The sequence below is a fragment of the Procambarus clarkii genome, chromosome 77, assembly GCF_040958095.1.
Source record: "Procambarus clarkii isolate CNS0578487 chromosome 77, FALCON_Pclarkii_2.0, whole genome shotgun sequence".
NCBI lineage: Eukaryota > Metazoa > Arthropoda > Malacostraca > Decapoda > Cambaridae > Procambarus > Procambarus clarkii.
The window spans coordinates 16,773,749-16,798,162 of record NC_091226.1 but is presented as its reverse complement, the minus strand read 5'-3'; the positions used below and the strand labels follow the sequence as shown (position 1 = coordinate 16,798,162).

At 44.8% G+C, this 24,414-nt stretch overlaps 1 protein-coding gene across 2 annotated transcripts in view; it reads left to right on the top strand.

Annotated features, from left to right (window-relative positions):
• Nucleotides 1-23,056, top strand: part of LOC123751461 (syntaxin-12) — a 45,203-nt gene extending 22,147 nt beyond the window's left edge. For both annotated transcript variants that reach the window (XM_069313945.1, XM_069313944.1), the window contains exons 6-8: nt 12,410-12,542; nt 15,617-15,699; nt 19,051-23,056. In XM_069313945.1, coding sequence (XP_069170046.1) covers nt 12,410-12,542; nt 15,617-15,699; nt 19,051-19,152 — 318 coding nt within the window. In that variant the 3' untranslated portion in view covers nt 19,153-23,056. The remainder of the gene's footprint in view (nt 1-12,409; nt 12,543-15,616; nt 15,700-19,050) is intronic.
• Nucleotides 23,057-24,414: the final 1,358 nt, after the last annotated feature.

The window sequence follows — 24,414 nt, the reverse complement described above, 5'->3', positions numbered from 1 at the left end:
CAATACCTGGGCAGTGTTCTTGGTCCCTGTCGGGCTTGTGTTACTTTGGGGTTGGGTTTCCCATTCTGGTCTCCTCTCTTCTAGGGTGTGAGTGTTGCTCTCCTCCTCCTACCTCGTAATTCCTTGTTTTTTTTCTTCTGCGTGGTAATTGGCTACATGCAGTTAAATAGCTGCCAGAACTGTAAGACAAGAGTTACGAGGAGAGGTTAGAGGCATTATACATGCCAAAACAAGAAGATAAGAGAGGCAATGTGATCGCAACATAGAAAATAGTAATGGGATACAACAAAATTGATAGGGAAGAATTCTTGAGACCTGGAATGTCAAGAACAAGAGGTCATAGATTTAAACTAACTAAACAAAGCTGCCAAAGAAATAAAAGAAAATTCACTTTTGCAAACAGAGTTGTAGATAGTTGGAACAAGTTAGATGAGAAGGTGGTTGTGGAAGCCAAAACCGTCAGTAGTTTCAAAGTGTTATTTGACAAAGTGATGGGAAGACGGGACACCACAAGGGTAGCTTTCATCTTGTAACTACACTTAGGTAATTACAGGGAGGCACCATTTCACCCCTCCAGAAAATCAGTATTGAATGTAATGGAATGCCTTTTCCTGGTTGGGCCCTGGTGGCTCCCAGATCCCTTTCTCCCTATCAGATGTGTCAGTTTGTTGCCCTAGTCTGTAAACTGAGAAATGTTGCCATGGAAGTTGGCAGTTCCCGGTGGTGTTATTACCTATCGCTGGTCAGCTGCAACTGGGGCGAGGAGTTGAACTGTTTGTTGCCCTAGCCCAGGGGTCTCCAAACTTTTCAATGTAAGCGCCACATTATATATTTCCCATATTTATGCGGGCCGGAGGAATAAAAAATGAAAAAAACAAAAAACAAATCGGTGCCAGTAATTTAATTTCCTCAAATATTAAAGTATAAACATGGAAAAATTAAAACATATCTTTTTGGAAAAAATCAGGGTAAACTAAATAGATTCCTGCCTTTAGTTTTATGCAACCAAATTAGTGTGACGAATGATACTGTCGTTTTGACTTCAAAATTTCATTAAAATCAGGTTCCAGATTAGATGAGCCAATTGTAAGAATTGATTTCAAGTGATCATCAGACAAATTTGCTCGATAGTTAGATTTCACATACTTCATTTTGGAAAACGTTTGTTCACACAAGTATGTTGAACCAAAAATGGACACAAAACTACAAGCAAACTTTATCAAATTTGGAAGCTGATCTGGCTGCAGGCATTTATAAAACTCAATCAGATTTCCTTCTCTATACTTATCTTTCAGTCTGTCATCTGCCTGGAGATCAATAATTTCCATTTGAAATTGAGTTGGAAGATTTTCAGCATTGCAGTCAAATGGATTATGAAAGAGCCTGATTTCATTTGCTTTGGCATCAAGGTCAGCAAATCGCTTCTGAAACTGTTTTTTCAAATCTGAAATTATTTCATTTGCAAATGAAAAAAGAAATTCAACTTTACTTTCTGCATGAAATTTTTCACAACATGGAAAATGAGCAAAATTCTTAACCTTCACCTGGCCTTCAAGTAGCGCAAGTTTTGCTCTGAATGCCTTGACATGAACAAAGTAGTCACTGATCAAATTTGTTTTGCTTTGCAATTTCAGATTCAAGTTATTCATATGACCTGTCATATCTGCAAAAAATGCCAATTTCCAAATCCATTCACATTCTGATAATAATGGCTGAGGGTTATTTTTCTCTGTGAGAAATAAATCAATTTCTAATCTGAGCTCAAAGAAATGCAGCAAAACCTTTCCACAACTAAGCCATCTAACTGCTGTATAATAAGGCAAGTTAACAAACTCTGCATCAATTTCTTTCAAGAAATCACGGAACTGGCGATGGTTGAGTGCATGAGATCTAATGAAATTAACCACAGAAACAACAGGTTTCATGACACAAGACATATCAACATATTTTAGGCACAATGCTTGTTGATGGATAAGGCAATGCAGAAAAATGGGTTTTGAGAATCCTCCAACCTCACAAGCTGTTGTAATTTGCCCAACCAAACCCTTCTTTGTCCCAGACATATTCTTTCCTCCATCAATTGTCACACACTGCACTTGTTTCCATTCCAGGTTATATTCTGTCATAGTTTTACTTCATTGAAAATGTCCTCTCCAGTTGTTGTGGTGTGCATGCTGTGAACTGATGCTAATTCTTGGCTCACATTAAATTCACTATCAACACCACGAATGAATACTAAGAGCTGAGAAGTATCACACACATCAGTTGATTCATCCAACGCAAGAGAATACCAACAAAATCTGTTTGTTTTTTCCTTTATTTGGCGAATTATGTCGCCTCCTAAATCTTCAATTCTACGAGCAACAGTATTTGACCCAAGACTTATCATTTTGAAGAGGTTTACTTTTTCTGGACATACCTCTCCTGCTGCTTCCACTATACACTCTTTTATGATACTACCATCAGTGAAAGGTTTTCCTTTCTGGGGGGAGCCCCTACGGCTCCCTGGAGCTTATCGGGCTAATGTGTGTTATGTTAGACCGGGACATTAGCTATGGAGTTCAGACCTACCAGGGACCAGCGCCAGAACCTGGCCCCTTCAGAGAGGTTTCAGGGAGCAATGGCCCTGGAAAACCCCATATGGTTGGGGGTTTTCCTTATCTGCCATCGACCGGGGTTAGGCACCCAGAAAGGTAGGCGTAACAAAACAAACCCCACATGGTAAAAAACTACAACAAAAACCGAACAGAGAGGTAGAAAACTCCCTACAATCCCAAGGAAAACAATCAAACAATCAATTTACTGCCGCGCCGGTCGTCCGCGCAGCCCTCCCCTCCCCGGGAGGGGGAGGGGGGGGCCCCGGACCTCACCGCGCCGGCTGCCGTCAGTTCGCAAGCTAGTGTCAACCGGGATAGACGCTTCTCTGGCCTCAAATTCCTTGGCGGTGTTTGCCTCGTGTGGCGTTCTCTGCTGTTGTTGTGGTGTGCGGTGGCCAGGAGTACTTCATCAGTGCCGGGGCTGCATGCGTCTAGGGCTTCCTTCCCTAGGCGCCATGTGAGTACTGCCCTTGCGTGTCAGGGTTATCTTCTCTGGGGCGTTCGGGAACCGCTCCCGTAGAGGTTTTTGCTGCTCGGCATTTGCCTCGCCCTTGGGGCCAGCTGGGGCTTGGGGCCCTTGTTTGGCCTTGGGTAGGGGGTGGTTTTGTGCTGGTTAGGGCGTCAAGGTGTTGCGCGGCCTGCCACCTAAGCGGCGACCGGTTCCTGTTGCTCTGGGGACGGTGTACTTTTGCGGGGTTTTTCTTTTGTTTTGTTTTTGGTTGCCTGGTGGAGGTGCTGCCTCGTGGGCCCATAGTTCCCCTGGTATTGTTTTGGTGGTCCTCTGCTAGGCCCCCGTGCTTGTACACGTCCCAGGGGTTTTCAGTATTATCATTTACCCGTGTTTTGTTTGGGTTTCTTAACCGGTTAGCAACACCTTGCCCGGGCTTCCCGTAGTTGCTACCCTACGGGCCCTGGAAACCCCTGTCGGGGCTCGGGGACCCATGGAGGCGTCTCCCGAGTTCCAGCCTGCCTTGTGCGGGTTTGAAGGTTGCAGTGTGCCCTTGTCTCAGGGTGACAGTCACCTGTTTTGCCTCCGTCATGCTGCCTGTTGGGTCAATGACACCTTTGACCCGGAGTCTTGCGAGTCCTGTTCTCTGCTTGTGCTCAGGTTTTACTCTGAGGATGTTCCTATTAGAGTACAGGCAGCATCAGCGTTGCGTGTTAGATTTAGGTTATTGCAACGCGCTAGGTCGGTTTCCCGCCTGGATGCCCCGAGGCTGCCCCGTTTTGGCTTTAGGGACCCTGACCTGGGGGCGTTGATTGCTATGGCTTTGACTCCTACGCCCTCTGGTCCTTCCCCTGTGGTTCTTCCTGCACCACCCCCCCTGTGTCTGGCTCCGAAACGTATGCGGCTTTCGGCCTTGGCACAGGATTTAGTTGGTGGAGAGACTCGGGCTGCTTCGGGGGCTGCCCCATCCGGGTCGGGGACGGAGGCATTTGAGCCGGTTCCTCCTGCCGAGGCTTCTGGGTCCCACCAGCAGGCCCCCTTGTCTGCCTTTCCCTTGGACTCTACCTTTTCTTCAGGGGTAGAGGGTTTGGAGGCCGGCTCTGCCCCGGGTCCCGACGTAAGGGATCCTGGGGCTGGGGAGGAGTCGGCCTGGGGGCCTTGGGCCCCCTGTGACCCCGCTTGGGTGCTTTTGCCTTCCCCACGGGGTTTATTGTTGCAGGGGGAGGGGTTTTCTTATCCTCCCTCCCTGTATGAGTATGATTTGGGTTCGGCTCCTCCCCGTGTTCAGTTCCGGGCGCCTTTGGGTACCTCGGCTCCGTCTTTACAGGGGTTTGCTACTTCCCGTCTCTCCGCGAAGGTGGCTCGGGAAGCTCTTGCTGCATACCTCTTGCGAGACCCGGGTTATGCCTCCCCAATGGATCCGTCCTCGTTTGAGTTCGGTTCTTCTTCCCGTTTTTGGGTACGTTTGGAGGTTCCGGGGTCTTCCTGGCTAGCAGACTGCCCTTTCTTTTCGTTGGGGGCGTGGCATGGGTTCTGTCGGACCCGCACGCTTGATTGGCGCGAGACTGCTACTTTTATGCAGGTTTACCTGGGGGGCGAGTTTGAGCACCTTAATGCGTGCTTATTCGCTCCTGTGCTTTCTCGGGATGTTGGCCTTTTCCAGCTTCACGTGCAGGTTCCTCAGCTTTCGGCTTCATTGGTTGCGGAGGAGTTGCGCTCCCGTGGGCATTTGGCTTCGGTCTTGCGTTTCTTTTCCCTTCTCGAGCTCTCTTCTGCTTGGCTCGAGGAGGATGTGGGAGCGTTGGCTGAAGGGCCTTCGTCCGGGGCGCTTTCTTCGGCAGCTAGGGCGTCGGCTGCACTGTTGAAGCTCTTTGCGCCCATCCTGAGGGAAGCGGTGTCTCTGTTTTTTGCTTCTCGCCTCGCATGCCGTCAGGCTGTGCTCGCCCTCTCTTTGGATTCCGCTTGGGCCCTGGCTCTTAGGTTTTCGTCTCCTTTTTGTCCGTTGCTGTTTGCAGAGTCTGCGGTGTCCCAGTTTCTGCATGCGGCTTCGGCTAGTTGTCGTCCTATGGCGGACTTGTTGATTCTCCGGAGCAGTCGTTCTCGGCAGTTTCGGAGGGGTCGTGCCAGGGTTTCGGTTTCCGCTGGTCGAGGTGGGCCTTTGGTGCCGGTTTCTGAGCCGTTGTTCCCTTTGGGGCCAGCGTCGTCTGGGCGGCGCAGTGTTCGCCCTGTTCGACGGTTGGGTTCTCGTGCAGGGCGTCGGCCCTTTTGCAGTTTGCCCCGTTGACGGGGCGATGGGGGGGAGGCTCGCTCTGTTTGCCCACGCTTGGTCCCACGATTTGTGGGCCTTTTCGGTCGTGTCATCCGGCCTGCGGTGGCGTTGGGCGACTCGTCCTCCTTTGGGGGGTTCGGGGCTAACAGGGCAGGTCTCTTCTCCTGCGCTTCGTCAAGTCATCTTGGAGTGGGTGCGCTTGGGCGTGGTCGAACCGACTACGTCCCTCAGGTGGGTTTCCCGCCTGTTTCCAGTGCCGAAACGGGACTGTGCGGATCTGAGGTTCATTCTGGACTTGTCCCGTCTGCACCCCTGGATTCCTTGCCCCTCCTTTCGGATGACTACTCTGTCTCAGGTCCGGCTTCTGTTGGAGCCGGGTGCCTGGATGGTGTCCCTGGACCTAAAGGACGCGTATTGGCACATTCCTATTCATCCGGGGTTCAGGGACTGGTTAGGCTTCGTGGTAGGGCGTCACGCTTACCGTTTTCGATGCCTACCTTTTGGCCTGAATCTGGCACCTCGCGTTTTCACGCGTCTGACCCGAGTTGTGGTGACCCGTCTGCGTCTTCTAGGGATTCGGGTTTTGGCCTACCTCGACGACTGGCTGGTGTGGGCTCCCAGTCGGTCAGCTTGTCTGCTCGCCAGGGATTTGGTTCTTTCCCAGCTCGCCAGGTTCGGGTTCCTGGTGAACTGGAGGAAGTCCCATCTGGTTCCGTCCCAGGTTCGGACCTGGCTGGGTCTTGTTTGGGATTCTCGGACCGCTTCCTTGTCTCTACCTCCGGTGGCGTTGCGGCGGCTGCGGGACCGCCGTTTGCTGTTTCTGAGAGGGTCCCGGGTCACTCGGCGGTTGCTCGAGCGGTTGTGCGGGAGTCTGAACTTCGCCATGCTAGTCTACCCGCCGGGTCGGGTTTGGCTTCGGCGTCTGTTTTGGTTCCTTCGGGGACGTCCTTTCCGCCTCTCTCGCGATCGTTGGGTTCGCCCTCCGGGGGTCTTCTGTCGGTTGCTGCGTCACCGTCTTCCTCTTCGGATTTTTCGAGGTTCGGTGCCTTGGCGCCTTCCCGAGCCCTCGCTCGATGTGTTCACGGACGCGTCGTCTCTCGGCTGGGGCTTTGTGACCAGTGCTCACCAGGCAGGCCAGGGACGGTGGGGTCCGTCCTTCCATCGGGCTCACAGCACGGTTCGGGAGTTCGCGGCTGTCTGGTTCGCGCTTCGGAGGGTTCGGGTCGCTCGGGGATCGACCATTCGCCTCCATTCGGACTGTTCTCCGGTGGTTCATTGCCTGAACCGCGGGGGTTCTCTTCGGTCCTTGGCTCTTTGGGGTTGGTCCCTTCGAGTGGTTCGTCTGCTGGATTCTCGGGGTTTGGCTCTCCGTGCGGTTCACGTCCGGGGAGTGTCCAACGTTCTGGCGGACGGTCTGTCTCGCTTCCTTCCCCTGTCCACGGAATGGACGGTCGACGACGACTCGTTTCGTTGGATCTGCCAGACGTACGGTCTCCCAGATGTGGACCTCTTCGCGTCGGCGTGGTCCCGGCGTCTCCCTCTATATGTGACGCCCTTCCCCGACTGCGAGGCGTTCGCGGTGGATGCTTTTCGGCAGGACTGGTCGAGGTGGGGTTACCTGTACCTTTTTCCTCCGGTCCAGCTGTTGCTTCGGGTTCTGGTTCGGTTAGAGACATTCCCGGGGAGAGTAGTCCTCGTGGCCCCTTGGTGGCCGGCCCAGCCTTGGTTTCCGGTGCTTCTGGCTCGGTGCCCGAACCCGGGACGTTTCCCGCGGCTCCGCCTCTTTCAGCAGGTCGGCCCGATCCGGTACGGGGCTGGTTCGACCTTCTCCTCTGCTCTTCGCGTCTGGTCTTTTTGACGCGGGTGTATCACCATTTCTATGGTGATCAGGTGGCTTCTTTGATGGTGTCCCACCTGAGAGCTTCGTCTAGGCGACAGTATGAAGTTTCCTGGCGTTCCTTTCGCCATTTTCTGGCTCTTCGTAGGTTGTCTTTTCTCTCGGATCGGGTTGTTTTGTCCTTCCTTACTTGGCTTTTTCAGGACCGTCATTTGATGCCTAATACTGTCGCCTCGTATCGTGCGGCGCTGGCGGAGCCGCTCCAGCTCGCTTTCGGGGTGGACGTCACATCCGCCCCGTTTCGTAAGCTTTCCCGTGCTATGTTTCACCTCCGGCCTGCTCATGCGCCGCCTGAGCCGTCCTGGTCCTTGGACAGGGTGCTCTCCTATCTTTCCTCTCCTCGGTTTGTGGTGGCCCCTTCGGTTCCTGATTGTTTTTCCAAGGCTTTGTTTTTGTTGGCATTGGCCTCTGGGGGCCGGGTAGGGGAGCTTCATGCTCTCCTCCGGCGCAGGGGTTACTGCTCTTTTGGTCCTGGGGGTAGGTTTGTCCGTTTGCAGCCTTCTCCGTCCTTTCTGGCAAAGAACGAGACGGCTGCTTTCCGGAGGGGTCCGTGGGTCATTGATGCTTGGTTGGTTCGGCCGGGGGTGCATCATGTGTTGTGTCCTGTTGCTGCACTTCGCCGTTACCTGCGCGCTTCGGCCGGAGTGGCTGGGGATGCGCTTTGGGTTGATCCGGTTTCCCTCGTTCCCTGTTCCAGGGCTCGGGTCTCCCAGGTTGTCCGCAGGGTTATTAAATCTAGCCAGCCTGCGGTCTATCCTCGCGCCCATGACGTTAGGAAGTTTGCGGCTTTGGCTGCCGTGTTTGGTAATATGTCTTGGGCTCATATTCGGGCGCGTGGATTTTGGAAGTCGAACAGGGTCCTGGCCGCCCGTTATTTGGTGAATGTCCCTGCTCCTCGTCGTTCTTGTGTTGCTTTGGGTCGCAGGTTGCAGCCAGTTGTCTCGACTTCGAGTTGAGGAGTTTGTGGCCACCGCCTCCCGGGTAAGTCCCATTTTTCCTTCTCTTTGGGTATGTAGCTCCAGGGAGCCGTAGGGGCTCCCCCCAGAAAACCAGCGTTGAATGTAATGAAACGCCATTTTCTGGGTGAGCCCCGGAGGCTCCCTGGTTACCCTCCCTCCCATCCGGTCGGCGGGATTTTTCGCGTTGGTTGAAGCCTAGTTTCTGAACTGACGGCAGCCGGCGCGGTGAGGTCCGGGGCCCCCCCCCCTCCCCCTCCCGGGGAGGGGAGGGCTGCGCGGACGACCGGCGCGGCAGTAAATTGATTGTTTGATTGTTTTCCTTGGGATTGTAGGGAGTTTTCTACCTCTCTGTTCGGTTTTTGTTGTAGTTTTTTACCATGTGGGGTTTGTTTTGTTACGCCTACCTTTCTGGGTGCCTAACCCCGGTCGATGGCAGATAAGGAAAACCCCCAACCATATGGGGTTTTCCAGGGCCATTGCTCCCTGAAACCTCTCTGAAGGGGCCAGGTTCTGGCGCTGGTCCCTGGTAGGTCTGAACTCCATAGCTAATGTCCCGGTCTAACATAACACACATTAGCCCGATAAGCTCCAGGGAGCCTCCGGGGCTCACCCAGAAAATGGCGTTTCATTACATTCAACGCTGGTTTTTTTAGCCAACACATAGGCAACTTTGTAAGTGGCTCTAGTTGAAGTTTCATTTTCAGATTTTTTCTTACTGAAAACAGCTTGTTGAGAATGCAGACTGTGCTGAAATGATTCAAACTTTTTTAGTGCATTCTGCTCCTGTGATGTGAGAATAACTTGAGCCATGTTTAGATTCATAGTGCCGACGAATATTGTATTCCTTCAGAACAGCAACACTGTCTCTACATATTATGCATAAAGCTTTATCATTTGCTATCACAAAAAAGTGCTTTATCTTCCATTTGTCATTGAACCGACGGCACTCAATGTCCACTTTTCTTTTCTTTATCTTTTCCATATCTGAAAACATAAGGGTAAAATAAATGAAATAAATTCTACAGGAAAAAACAGCTTGTATGTGGTGTTAAAAAGCATAGCATATTATTATAAAGTGGTAAATATTATGGCAACAGCTTTCGTTGATAAACTTAATGGTTACCATTTTAACTATTTTAAACATGCAATATTTTTGGCTACAATAGTATTATTGCTATTTTGTATAACTAAGATAAAGGCATTGTCAAAGTACAGAGAAAAGAATATTGTACAGTGTTTGTGCTCCCTGAAACGGAAGCAGCGAAGCCCCACTCGCCCTCCATCCCCACAATACACAGTTATACACAACTGATTGGTTGTAATGCACAACACATACCTACCAGTATTAGTATGTGTGCGTCACACTATCGAGAGAGAGGAAAACTGACTCGGGTTGAGCGCCACCAGTCAGCAGCCCCAGCTTTGAATAATTCTGCGATGCCATTCGTACGATAATTATTTTTTCAAGGCCACCACACAGGGATTTGTTTGGAGGGCCGGATGAAATTATGTGGCGGGCTGGATGTGGCCCGCGGGCCATAGTTTGGAGACCCCTGCCCTAGCCTGTAAACTGAGGAATATTGCCATGGGAGTTGGCAGTTCCCGGTGGTGCTACTACCTGTCACTGGTCAGCTGCAACTGGGACGAGGGCTTGAACTGACTACTGGTTGGATAATTCTACCTACCTGATTTACCTGAGGGCCACTAACATTAGTGGCTTCAACAAGGACAGGAAGCTGGTGGCTTGTCAGAGGTTCCTCCATATGCCTTGATGATCCTCTTCAGGTGGATTTTAAAATCTATCAGTTTTGCTGTTTATGGCTATGGTAAGTAGGCAGTTACATGGGTTTTCACCATGTAGGTGAAAAAACATCTGTTCTCAGTACTACATTGTGGCTTGTTGTGCTTGAAATTATTGCTCCTTGTTTGTGCTACATCTGACCTTTTGAAGAAATTGTTAGGATCAACATCCTCCAACTTGTTCAGTTTTTAAAGTTTCGATGAGATCTACCCTGTCATTCCTGGTGTGCAGTGTTGTTAGGCCTGTGACCCTGACCGTTGCTGCTCTGACTTAGCTCTGGAGTGACATTTGTTTCCCAGTGTTGGACCTTCTCCAGAGCAGCTATGTCCTTCTGTAAGTCTCCATGCCTGGATACAGTAATGCAAATGGAGCCATACCAGAGATTTATACAGTTGAATCACTACCTACTTTTCCTTAAAGTCAAAGGTATGCTTGATTATTCCAAGGGTTTGGTTAGCTTTATTGACTGCTGTTCCTACCTGTTGTGCAACTTTTAGTGAGTGGGCCCTGGTAGATTTTGACTCCCAGGTCCTTTTATTTATTCATTAATCTGCTGTAATGTAATAAAAATTTGCAGAATAGCACTGCTTTGTTTCTTTCCTCTTGAACCTTGTGGTTGTCTGTTTTACTTCACTTTTTTTCTGGATATTTCCTTCACAAGGGTTATCTTGAGGTTATCTTGAGATGATTTCGGGGCTTTTTAGTGTCCCCACGGCCCAGTCCTCGACCAGGCCTCCACCCCCAGGAAGCAGCCCGTGACAGCTGACTAACACCCAGGTACCTATTTTACTGCTAGGTAACAGGGGCATAGGGTGAAAGAAACTCTGCCCATTGTTTCTCGCCGGCGCCCGGGATCGAACCCGGGACCACAGGATCACAAATCCAGCGTGCAGTCCGCTCGGCCGACCAGCTCCCTGGTTACCCTGGTAGGGTAATGGTAACAATTGCCTGCTCCCTGCGCCTCTGTAAGGACACCAGGGTTCTGGTTCCTGGTAGGCTACTACAGACTCCTAGCGCTAATATGGCTCGTGTGTGGAGCTATCTCAGTGTTGCCGGCTGCAGGAAGCCACTGAGGCCCAGCCAGTAAGAGGAGTTTTATTGAACAAATCCACAAGGGCCGTGACCAGGATTCGAACCTGCGTCCGGGAGGTTTGTTCATTTGATGCATCACGTTAGTGTGATCTCTGTGTGTGAGGAGTTTTATTACTTTCATGACTGTTTTTTTCTCTGTTTTGGGCAACTCTGATCCTTAATGATGTTCTCGCATCATAAAGATCTGGATTTTGGTCATGGCTTCCATTGAGTTGGCATAGGTCTCAAGAGGGTTGGTGCAATTTCCAAGGCTTGGCTATATTTTACTAGTACTTAAGCTAGAGAAGCTGCAAAGGCCTCTTTATAGCTGTTTTGACAAGAAAACAATTACAGTATTTGCATAATATTTAATAAATATTGAAAGGGAAGCATAATTTTGGAAGTGACCAAATAGACTAAAGGTATGTTTGATACCATAATACTGGCTCCTATTCACATGAAAGTTAAAAAATAAACCACTTATTGAGGAATTGTGAGGACGACATAAATCACCAGTGACTGTTCCTAATTGTTGCTAATGAATATGAAGTGGACTTGTCATCTGGTTCTCTTAGTGAATATGAGAAATAAGAGTATGTACACGTATGTCCTATTTTAATTTTCTAATATAAGTTTGACCAGACCACACACTAGAAGGTGAAGGGACGACGACGTTTCGGTCCGTCCTGGACCATTCTCAAGTCGATTGAGAATGGTCCAGGACGGACCGAAACGTCGTCGCCCCTTTACCTTCTAGTGTGTGGTCTGGTGAAACTACTTCAGCCACGTTATTGTGACTCATCGCTTTCTAATATAATTTTGTCAAGAGTTATGTAGATTGGCTTATTTATTTATATTCTCTATACTGTACCCTTCACAGGGGAAAGTATGTAATGCCCATTTTAAAATTTGTGCTGAATGAAGTCAATATTAAAAAATCTCTTCCTTCTTCTACCCCAAAAAAATGAATTAATCTGAAGTTTAGTTACAAGCCTTTTTGGTTGAAAAATGTCTCACCAAGCTGACATATCTCAGGATATAAAACATGGTCAAATGAGTAAAGGTGTTGTTATGATTTCAAATATGTTATCCTGTGACTTTTGTACTGTGCGGGTTCCTGCTTATTTAATAGTAAAATTAATGTGAACTTGTAAATTAATTTAGCTTCATTTTCCAAATTATATATTTTTTAAGCATCCATTACAAATTTAAATTGCTATAGATACTGTACTTGGAAGACAAGTAAAGAATATTTTGTCTGAAGCATTCAAAATTAAAATCATCAAGGACCCTTCACCCTTCCTCCATTTTCTTTTTTCTTCTAAAAATGAGACTTGTCTGGAAGTGAAATGTGTTAAATTTTTCAGGATCTGGAGTTTGAAACGGCAATGCATCTAGAAAGAGAACAGAGAGTCCGTCAGCTGGAGACAGACATAATAGATATAAATGAAGTTATGCGTGATCTCTCGTCTATGGTTACTGCACAAGGCGAGATTGTGGGTAAGTCGCTTAGAGGGTTTTTAGGGAAGTTCCTAATTGTAATACTCTAATTCAGATGACCACATATTTTCTGTGGGGAGCCCCCTTTGACTCCCTGGAGCTATCAGTCTAATATGCGAATCATTAAACCGGGGCATTAGTCTATGGCATTCAGCCTACTGGGGACCACGAACCAGAACTTGGCCCCCTCAGAGAAGCGCAGGGAGCAATAGCCCTGGAACCCCCATCCCCCCTGTAGTTGGGGGTTTTCCTTATCTGGCACGGACCTGAGTTAGGCACCCTGAAAGGTTGGCATAACAAAACAGACCCCACATGGTAAAGAGTCCCCTGTCTCTTTAAACAGCCTTTAATTTTCCTCCTGCTTGTGTTAGGGTTTTCCCATTATTTACCCTTTGCTTTTTTGTAACAAATTCAAACATAGAATTTAATAACCTAGCCTGTTTTAGTGCCTGGCCCAAGGTAGACATAATATAAATTAATGAAGATGTTTCAAATTTATTAGTTCAGGTATACAGTGGTACCTCGCATAACGAATTTAATCCGTTCCATGTCCGCCATGTGAAACGGACGTCATACAAAACGAGTGTCCCCCATGTAACCAGTGTGATGCACTGTGTATATTGTGAAATTCCCCCAGTGTACATGACATCAAATGTTCCCCAAAATATCATTTTTCTTTGCAAAATGATAAATTACCGTCCCTGAACATGTCTATGTAAAAATAATTACCAAATTCCACTTACTTTGGCTGTGAGGGCGTGGACAAGGTGCGCTGTGACGTCATCACGGGCTGGTCGCCCGTGTGTGAAGCTCCCAGACACGGTCGCGCACGCCATTCAAGCACCGCGTGTTGCCACAAATATATTTTCAAATGTTTTTTCTATGCATTTCCAATGCGGAAATGCATTTGTTTCTTTTATCGTATATGATGCATATTTGTGAGCTTTACAATATGTATACAGTAGAATGTTCATAATTTTCCATGAAACTGTGATACATGTGTCAGTAATGTGTCCACAATAAATGTTTATTGTCACAATATTACGTGGTAAAAATTCACTAAAATTACAATATGTACAGTTTCACATACTATTTACACAGTAACACACTATATTACACTCAGTACTTTGGAGGTGCGTAATAGTCAACGAAGTAGTCCATGGTACACAGCACGACTTAGCTCTCCTTGCACCATCTACAGATAGATTTTCGTTTCCTGTTTCATCGTTTTGTGTGCTTGCAAATAACGCACTCGCGTGCACCCTTGGCTTTAGTACTTGTAGGTGGTATGTAGCCAAGCTTGTAAAGCATAAGGTAGTATTGAAACGATTATAGGAAAAGCTCAATTTGTAAGGTAGTCTTGAAAAGATCACTTTATAAGGTCCCATACAGGAAGAGATTCAGCTAGCCTCAAAGAATGTCCATCAGTCAGGAAGAGATTCAGCTAGCCTCAAAGAGTGTCCATCAGTCAGGAAGAGATTCAGGTATTCTTTTAAATATCAATGAACAGCACCACCATGGAAGCCGCTAACACTGTTCATCTATGCTACTTGTATCAGATGAGGATTTACGGGGAGGATTTACTGGGCGCAAATCCTTAACTGTAGCCTCTGTTTAACGCAACAGTAAAATGTGTACTTGGATGAAAAAACAATTCTTCGCGGCAGGGGATCGTATTCCAGGGACCATAGGATTAAGGACTTGCCCGAAACGCTACGCGTACTAGTGGCTGTACAAGAATGTAACAACTCTTGTATATATCTCAAAAAAAAAAAAAAAAAAAAAAAAAGATGCATCATCACTGAACGCAGAAAACGATTCATCTATGTATCATCTATATAAATTCAAGATGGCAAGGGTGGGGTTCAGCTACAACTGGATATGCTCGCTGTATCATCCTCATAGGTGCTGTATCACTGGCATCCGAGCGTTGTGTTAAGACCTTATTGCGCCTAGCTTCACCAATGTTATGACCCTTATGTTCTTTAAACAATAGGGTCTGAATTGCACTGACTGAGCGCAGTCTTTCAACACCGTGTGGGACAGGTGTTTGAGAGCCAGAAGCACGTGTGCTACAAATGGTTGCTCACACAGTACTAACCCAGCCAGCAGCCCTTGTCTTTCATATTCGTTATAGCAAAAGGTTCGTTCAGTGTTTGTTGGGTAGGCTGCTCCATTATGACAATCTTTCTTTGTTTCAAATGTGTTCCATTTGTTTTGTATTTGTCACTTACGTCTCAATAATGGAGCAGCCTACCCGACAAACACTGAATGAACCTTTATGGCATTTGTCCATTTTTCATATTGTTTCAACAGTTCTTTTATTTTTCGTTTTTTTTTTATTTAAGAAACATGGAGCAGCCGACCTGTAGACCACCGAACGAACCTTTTTGACATTTGTATTGGTTTTCAAAATTCTTCATTTTTGTTATTATGTATTTACGTTTTTTGTATGTAAGAAACATGGAGCAGCCTACCTGCCGACCACCGAACGAACCTTTTGCTATAAGACAAATGAAAAATAAATATTGAACACATTTGAATAAAGGAAAATGTCATAATGGTTTATTCAGTGTATGTAAGGTAGGCTTCTCCATTATTGAGACGTAAATGACAAATACAAAACAAATGGAACACATTTGAAACAAAGAAAGATTGTTATAATGGAAAGGCTTACCCAACAAACACCGAACGAACCTTTTTGACATTTGTTGTACAGTATATCAGACATTTCATTTCTTTTTTCCTACAAAAACGTCAATGCTTTGCAACATCTCAGCAGTCACCCTTTTATATCCCAGCATCATTAGCATCTTTAAACAAGAACAACATAATTTATGTGCATCGTCGGAGGCGACTAAGAATGTGCAAGCAGCAGCACGACCCCACCACGTGGTGTTGACGTTACTCAAATCAGCGTTCGTCATACGGGACGATTTGACGCCGATCGGGCCGTTCGTTACCCAAAATGTTCGTCTTTTGGGGCGATCGTTATGCGAGGTACCACTGTATTTTCATTAGTTATCTTAATCATTAGGATAACTAGGCCTTAACATTCTTATTTTTGTTTGTAGATTCCATAGAAGATAATGTGGAATGTGCTCATGGACATGTTGAAGAGGGCCGAGAGGAACTGTTAAAAGCTCAACAGTACCAGGTGAGGATGTTTCTGTTTCTGAGGGCTCCTTGAAGCTGTCTAGCTGAAAGAGCTCTCCACTACTGGGTCACATCATCTGCACGAGTCCCATTTGGCCTTCCAGGGACCCGGAGCTAGAACCTGGCCCTCTTCACAGAGCCACAAGGAACAGGGGATTATTAGAATCACCCTCACTGGGATAGCATTCAGATAGTCAGTGAAGCATTGCAGACAACGTTATGTTCAAAGAAAACGAAGCATCAAAACAGGCAAATGCTTCTGCAAAATTTTCATTCAAAACAATTAGTTGACTTGAAACTAGCTCGAGCCTGTTAGTACTGATGGCTGCCACCAGGTGGCTTGAGCCCCTGGACAAGACCTGGCTCCCGGTTAGTTCTGTTGCTGATGTTTACTCTAGTAGAAGTGTTTCTCAGGTCACCATGTCAGAGCAAGTCCCACTGCTTCTTAGCAAGATGTCAGCCATTCTTTGGACTTTGTCCTGTAGGGGCCATTTGCTTCAGTGTCATTTTAATACTGTATTTCGTTCACATGCATGTTATTTTTTTCTCGGAGGCAGTCTGGTAGGGTTGGGACACACCCATAGGCTGGAGGGTCTGGATAGGACAACGGAGCCCCTGTGAGGTTTTCCATGGCCCTTAGCCTTGGGTACACGCTAAGGGAAGCCCAGGCAGGGTACTGCGAACCGACGCCCAAGTCTACCAAACAAGCTTCAAAAAGCTGAACCCCCGGGACGTGTCCACTCATGGGGACCAAGGTGGGAGTACCACCAACAGAAAATATCTAAATAAAAACACCTAGAACAGTAAGGGGGGACTGTGGTGTTGTGTGTTGCTGAGGAAGTCTTGGTTGTAAGGTTGATATAAAGCCATTGCTTGGTTTAATACTTTATTACTTTAATACTTAAACTGATAAATGACTAGTAGCTACCAAGCTTGGCGGGCATCCTGTACGCTCTCTGTTGTTTATCTCTCTCCCTGGCATCTGAGCCACAACACAACACAACACACTTAGGTAATTACATACAAATGGATGGTACCGTTTTCTATTAACATGACAGGGACCAGAAAGGCAGACCCCCCACCAGGCAAAAACAAAAGAAAAACCCTGCATGAGGACAACGTACCTAGGCGGAACAGAGCCAGCCGCTGTTATTGGTGAAAACTAGCTGTGCGGTACCCCGTGCCCCTACCAGTGACGAAAACTACCACATACCCAGAGACAAACCAGGGCAACAAAACCCCAGCCGACTCCAAGGGTGGCCCAGTACTGAGCAGTAAAGGACACAGCGGAGGTAGAACCCAAGGTGACTTGTGGAAGGTGGCCCAACCCCCCAAGGGCAGTACTTACAGGGCACCTAGGGAAGAAAGCCCTAGGCGCATGCAGGCCGAGTACCGTGGAATCTCACTCCTGGCTCACACCCCACCGGTAGAGACAGCCCACACCACAAGGCACAGAACTGAAACAAAAACCAGAGCCAGAGGCACTCGACCGGCCAGTAATACCATCAGCCAAGAACTGCCAGTTGGATCGCCGGCGTGGAGGGTCTGGGGCTCCTCCTTCCCCCTCCCGGGGAGGGGGAGTTGCGCAGATGGTGGAGCGGCGACGTGATGACGTCATGGTAGTTTGATAATTTTGTTTGGGGGAGTTCTGTCCACTCGTTCAGCTTTCGGTAGCAATATTTTCACCAGAATAGGGGTTTGTTTTGAGGTGCCTACCTTTCTGGGTGCCTATCCCGGTCAATGGCAGACATAGAATGCTCCCAACCACAAGGGGGTTTTTATAGGCCATTGCTCCTTGTGCCTCTCTGAGGGGGCCAGGTTCTGGCTCGTGGTCCCCGGTAGGCAAGAACTCCTAGCACTTTGACTGATGCCAGAAAGTAATACATATCCATTCAGCCTGGATAGCTCCGGGAAACCTCCGGGACTCGCCCAGAAAAGAGCGTTTCATTACATTCAACGCTGGTTTTATTGCTTTATTGCTTTAAAAGAATTCCTTACTAGTCAGTATACTACTGTCCAAGGGCTAAGAACATATGACAACATACAACTATTGACAACAGCCACAATAGGTATTATCTAAACAGGAGGATGGGTTGCATATACTGTATCTCTCTCTTGCTTCTGGGTTGAATGCTTTAAGGCCATTACCCTACTTCGCCTTGTCCTGTATTTCCTGGGAAGTTGATAGTTGCACACTCCTCTATTTGGACTCCTCTCTTGTGCTGTCTAAACTTGATTATGGCTGTCCTGCCTACTCTATGCTTCTCATTTAACCCTTCATTGTCTCGATACTCTGTACCATAATAGGTTGTGCCCCAGCTCTGGTACTTTTCATTGATTATGGCTGTCCTGCCTACTCTATGCTTCTCATTTAACCCTTCATTGTCTCGATACTCTGTACCATAATAGGTTGTGCCCCAGCTCTGGTACTTTTCATTGATTATGGCTGTCCTGCCTACTCTATACTTCTCATTTAACCCTTCATTGTCTCGATACTCTGTACCATAATAGGCTGTGCCCCAGCTCTGGTACTTTTCATTCATCTTCTACCCCTCCTACTCTTATGAAATGCCTTTTCGTTGAACGTTTTTGTTTGCACTCGCGCTCTATTGCCCTATTTGCAGATGGGTCTAAGTCTGCTGATGTTTTGATATACTCTGTAGTCTTTTCTGACCAAGCTTGTTTGTATCACCTTCCCTAGAGACTAGCATCTTCACTGCTGAACTTTATGCAATTTTGTATGCTCTTCATCAATTGCTTTTCAGATGTCAACATTTCTTTGTCATTGTGGCTGTCTCTCTCAGTGATCTCGTGGCTCTGGAGTCATTTAACCCTTCTAACACATTGGACACACTGTGTTGATAAGAGCTTGGATATCAATGAAAGCTACATTAATTGTTTGTCCCGGCCTTATAAAATACTTGGCAAAGTAATTTTGGGTATTTCTGCCAGCGAGAAAGGCAAGGTTTTGAATTTGTGGCATTTTACTTGTTGAGAACATGCTAAGCTGAATGATGAATTCTCTACTGTCTGGCCAGCACCAGTATGACTGGCAAGAGTGCTGCTACTCAGCACTCTATGATTTCAAGAGTGCTGCTACTCAGGTGCTGAATGTTGACTTGCTCTGACTGAGCAGGACCTCATTCATGGGACCAGCAGTATGTAGCTACATCTTGAGATGATGATTTCACAGATGGGTCTAAGTCTGCTCATGTTTTGATATACTCTGCAGTCTTTTCTGACCTTATTTTCTGACTTTCTTATAGGGAGCAACCAATGTCTTGCTTAGAAAGGAAGCTGTTTATTTACCAACCAGCGCAGCACACTGAAAGCCTGAATTTTTTATTTTCAGAGCAAGAGTCGACGTCGTATATGCTTCTGCATCATGCTCCTCCTTGTTGTGCTGACTATTATTGGTATTATTATTGGCCTTCACTTCACCTCTCAAAAGTAGGGAGCTCATTTAAAGTAGGTGTGTAATGTGTGTGAGAGAATTTTGTTGACATTTCCTAATAAATAGTGGAATCTTAGTTTTGTTGAATATACTATTAATATGCATTCCATTATTTGACAAGTTCTCAGTTGACACACATCTGTGAAGGCCACTATTGCTGATTGAATGTCCAAAGATAGTATATTTTAAATAATCTCTAGTCACAATCCATGAAACTAGTGATTGGTATTCATGCTGATAAGGATAACTTATTTCAGTGAATAAAAATAATCACTGATGTAACAGTTGAATGGAATTGTTTGGCTTTATTTTTGGTGGTCTGAATGTAATTTGAGTTTCATTTATCATACAGTATTTAATTTGAAATCATATGAAGGTACACATTATATGGTGCTTTATCTTCAACGATGATGATTAAAGTCATGAGTTTTGGGTATACAGTAATTATGAGTAATATATGTATTTTATACAATGATCCATGTATTATGTGATTGAAGTATTCATGTCAATATCATTAGTACTGGTTACTTAAGATCTTGTTTAAGAAACAGGTTGAGCTGTGTTTTGTTACATCATTAGAGTTTTCTAATTCTTACAAAAATCTGTTAACACTTAATGATGAACTTGGGCTCGTGGTCATCATTGATATTCTATATTTATATGAAAAGATGTATGTAGTTGTTTACAGAAATTAGTGGTTAAATATTACCTTTGGGTCAGTAGGTTTCATAATTTTAATATTTTGCATATTTGATTGTTATCACTATATAGATTTTATGAATTGCTGATAAGTATTAAAAGCAGTTTCACGTGATGTATATTTTAATACAATGATCACCCACTTTTTCACTGGTATTGGACTGTATCACGGTTAACTTAGTCAATACAGGTATACAGGTACACTTTAACGTTATTTCAAGTTAAGAGTGAATAGTGTCTGGTTTGCTTATAAATATGTTATAAAAATACTGTATTAAGATATTCAAATTTACCGAGGTATATTCACGTCACAGAGTGCATAATAGAAATTTAATATAGGGGAAGTATGTTAATGTTAGAAATACCAGTGGTAAAAGTTTTGTGTCATTTTAGGTGATGTTTGCAGTACTTGATTATTTAACACTTTTAGTGATATTTGAAGATTAAGGTAAAAGGTTGTAAAGTAATTTTGGAAAGACATAGTTGGCACTTAAAATTTGTAGATATGTTTTAAGGAGTAGAAATAGGAAACTTGATGATGAATTAGTCTTAAGTTATGTTAAATTTGTGTACAAATTTTTTGATGTACCTCTAGATATATAGATTTTATATTTCCTTCCTTTATAAATGTATATACAGAGGGGCCTCGACTTACGATGGTAATCCGTTCCCAGAGACGGATCGTAAGTAGAAATATCGTAAGTCGAAGCGCTTTTTCCCATAAGAAATAAAGGGAATTGAATTAATCCGTTCCCCCCCCCCCCCCTCCAAAATATTAATTTACAAATACATTTTATACTGGATACAATTTTTTTTCTAACAGTACATATGTATACAGTACATATGTTTATCTTACCTTTATGGAGGACTCTTGATGCATATGAAAGATGGTGAGGAGGGGGAAGGAGGAGAGGTGTTACTGTTTGGAAGGGGAGTCCCCTTCCATTATAACATCAGGCAGTGATGACTTCTCTGGGGTACACTCACTCCTACATTTTGCCTGCATACCACTAGGACCTGGTTGTGATTCACTGCTTGTTTGTCTCACTAAAAACCTTTCCAGAGATTTTTGTTTTTCCATATGTTTTAATTTTTGTCTGTAGTGAGGCATCACAGTGTCATTAAAAAGGTTAAGGCAACGGCTTACTGCACCGTGATATGGGTGAGTCGTTTCAGCAAAAGTTTGCAATTCTTCCCATGCTGCACACATTTTCTTAATTAATGAGGAAGGGACATTCTGTACTGTCTCCTCCTCCCCTGAAGAAATTTCCTCAGCTGTTTTGTGTTGCTGCTCCTTGTGAAGTTCTTCGGGGGTCAGTTCTTCGCTGTATTCCTCCACCAGCTTGCAACACACAACACTCACAACACTATGAATGCCACTTCTGTTTCTAAATTTCTCAAACCATCCCCTGCTCGCCTTAAACTGTTTCGCATTTGCATCACTCGTTCCAGGGGCTTTCTTTAAAAGGTCTTCATGCAATTTCCTTGCCTTTTCACAAATGATGGCCTCTGAAACTCTATCACGTGCAAACTCCTTGGTGTGTATCCAAATTAATAATAACTGTTCAACATCCTCAAGTGTTTGTGCTCTATGTTTCGTGATTATTGATACACCTTTTGCCACTTTAGCACTCATAATGTCCTTTTTCTTAGCAAGTATGGTGGATATCGTTGACTGAGATTTGTTGTACTGCCTAGCTAGTTCAACAACCCGCACGCCATTGTCATATTTACGAATGATCTCTTGTTTTTGCTCTATGGTCATCATTACATGTGTTTTCATATGTTGAACCTTACCACTGACTTTCTTGAGACTCATGGCATGATATGTAATAATCAGTTTTATGTTCAAAAAGCAAAAAAACACTACAAAAACTTAATTTCTTATAGGCGTGATCGTCACTAAGCGGGCAGCTCTAGTAAACTGTGGCAGGTCGGCCCTCGTGGCCGGGAACCACGCACTCGGTCGACCCAAACATGTACCAACAAATATCGTAAGTCGAGTTGCATTTTTCGATCAAATTTACATCGTAACTCGAAATTATCATAAGTCGGGGAAATCGTAAGTCGAGGTGCCACTGTAATGGAACTTTGAAATGATATGATCACTATGTACAAAATAGAAAGAGGAATCAACAAAATTCACAAAGAATAAATAAAGAAAAACCTGCAACTATAAGATTTAGAGGACAAAAGGTTCAAACTAACAAAACAATGCTGCCCCTCCCCCCCAAAAAGTTAACTTTTGCAAACAGAGTAAAAGTCAATGATTGGAACAAGCCCATACTGTCAAGAGTTTCAGAGCATCATATGACAAAGAGTACTGGGAAGAAAAAGAGGCAATATGATCATTATGTACAAAACAGTAATGGGAATCGATAAAATTGATAGAGAAGAATTCCTGAGACGTGGAACTTCAAGAACAAGAGGTCATAGATTTAAACTAACTAAACAAAGCTACTGAAGAAATAAAAAAAAATCACTTTTCCAAACAGAGTGGTAGAGGGTTGGAACAAGTTAGGTGAGAAGGTGGTGGAGGACAAAACCATTACAGTAGTAATTTCAAAGCGTTATATGACAAAAGAGTAGTGGGAAGACGGACACCACGAGCATAGCTCTCATCCTGTAAGTACCTTAGGTAATTACACATGGCAGACGTGGATGGGAAGCATAAACATAACCTGGTTCAGTACACTACTCGTGCAAAAGTATGCAGCACCCTTCTCTTGCTCCCCTCAGCACAACAAACAGTACATAAGGGAATATAGCTAATAATGTATTAATTACCTTTTATTACTAGGGTTGCCCTTTCTTCACAGCTTGGTGGCATCAAGTAGTGAAAGAGGCAAGTTTCTTAGGCATTTAGTCAAGATGTTTGTCCAGGACTACCTTGATGAAATGCTTGCAGAAAGGAGCATGCTAATGTGTGTGTATATGTGAAAGATAAGGTAACAGAGAGAGGCATCTGGAGGTTGGTCTGATGTCATGTTTGTATTGGTTAAGATTTAAGGGGGTAAAAGATGATAATATCTTACAAGGCTCCATGAGGTGAGAAGATGAAGGCAAATTGAGTGTGAATTGCTAGAGCTGATGTGTTCCAGGACTTGATGGGTAGTTACTTTATTATTTACATTTACTGTATCTACATTATGCACATTTCAATTTTTTTTAGCATATTAACTATTATATAGTATATGGAAAATCATTGGTAGTTTTTATATCCATGTTATTCTATTGCCTATCAAGACCATAAATTCTGACTTACCTATAAAGAATAATAGATGAGCAGAATATATTCATATATTCATACACAGACTTTTTTTTTAATAATTCACTAAGGAGATATATTAGTTATGCTAGTATTTGAAAAAACTCACATTAGAGCCAACAATAAAACTAATAATTATTGAAAATCTAATATGCTATGGTTGTTTAACCTGCCAGCCAGCACAGAGACAACATTTGACGACAACATTCGATGTATGGTGTAAATGGTAATAAAAATACTTAAGCGTCTCAATTCAGTTGTTAGTTAGTTTAGTTCATTTATTATGCACCCCATACCCATCTTGTGGGAGGTAGTGGAAAGGGTTACAGAGGCACATAATGGGCTCAGGGACTGAACCCCACAATTCATTTAGCTAAGCAAGTTACAATCTTGATGAGCTAGTTACAAAATTCAATATAAGTCGTCACATCAACAATGGGTTTGAGATCAACCACAATTACCGTTTCTAAATTAAGCAACTGACATATGTGGAGAGCTAGTGTCAAAATTTATATGTTTGTCCTGCACACCGCCCCCTATCCAGTGGGCAGCGGTGGATAGGCTACAATCCCTCAGTTACTAGCTACAGTTAGCAAACTAGGGATATTTGGCTAAAATTTCTGGTAGCAGATCATTTTGAATTAAATATTTACACCGCTGGAACATTGGTTATAGAATTGTCTCTAAATTCACGTATCTTTTCGCACTTCATCACATGGAGTGCGAAATTCATATGAATTCCATCACATGAATTCAGTTGGAGGGCTTGTAATTGACTAATGCTAAAAAAAAAAAAAAAGGACAAATTTTTGAGTTGTATGGTAAAAAAAAAAAGGGTCCTTTTGGAGACTTAACAGGTGTGGTGTGTGTGTGTGTTTCTCGGGTCATTGGATCAGTGCCAGATATGATGGGCCAAGAATGAGTTAGGTGAGGTGTGGGTCAAAATCTGCCAACCCACAAACAAGTACAGTAATTCATAATATACAGCATTGTATTGTATAAATAATGAGGTTGGGGATAATAACTTCCATACCATTTTTCCATAATACTCTTTACCAACTGACATTCTACGAATGAATATCAGTTCAGTCATAGAATAAACTTCATTCATAAGATGCAAAGGAAATGTGCCACATCCAGTGATAGGATACATTTAGGGCAAGGGACGGGAATTCTGCATAGCGCAGTGGAAGGGACTATTGTTTTTCCTGGGTGTGTACTGTGAGAGAGAAAGTTTTAATCATAACCAATCTCAGATATATAAAATATGTTGATATTTATAAACCAATTACTAA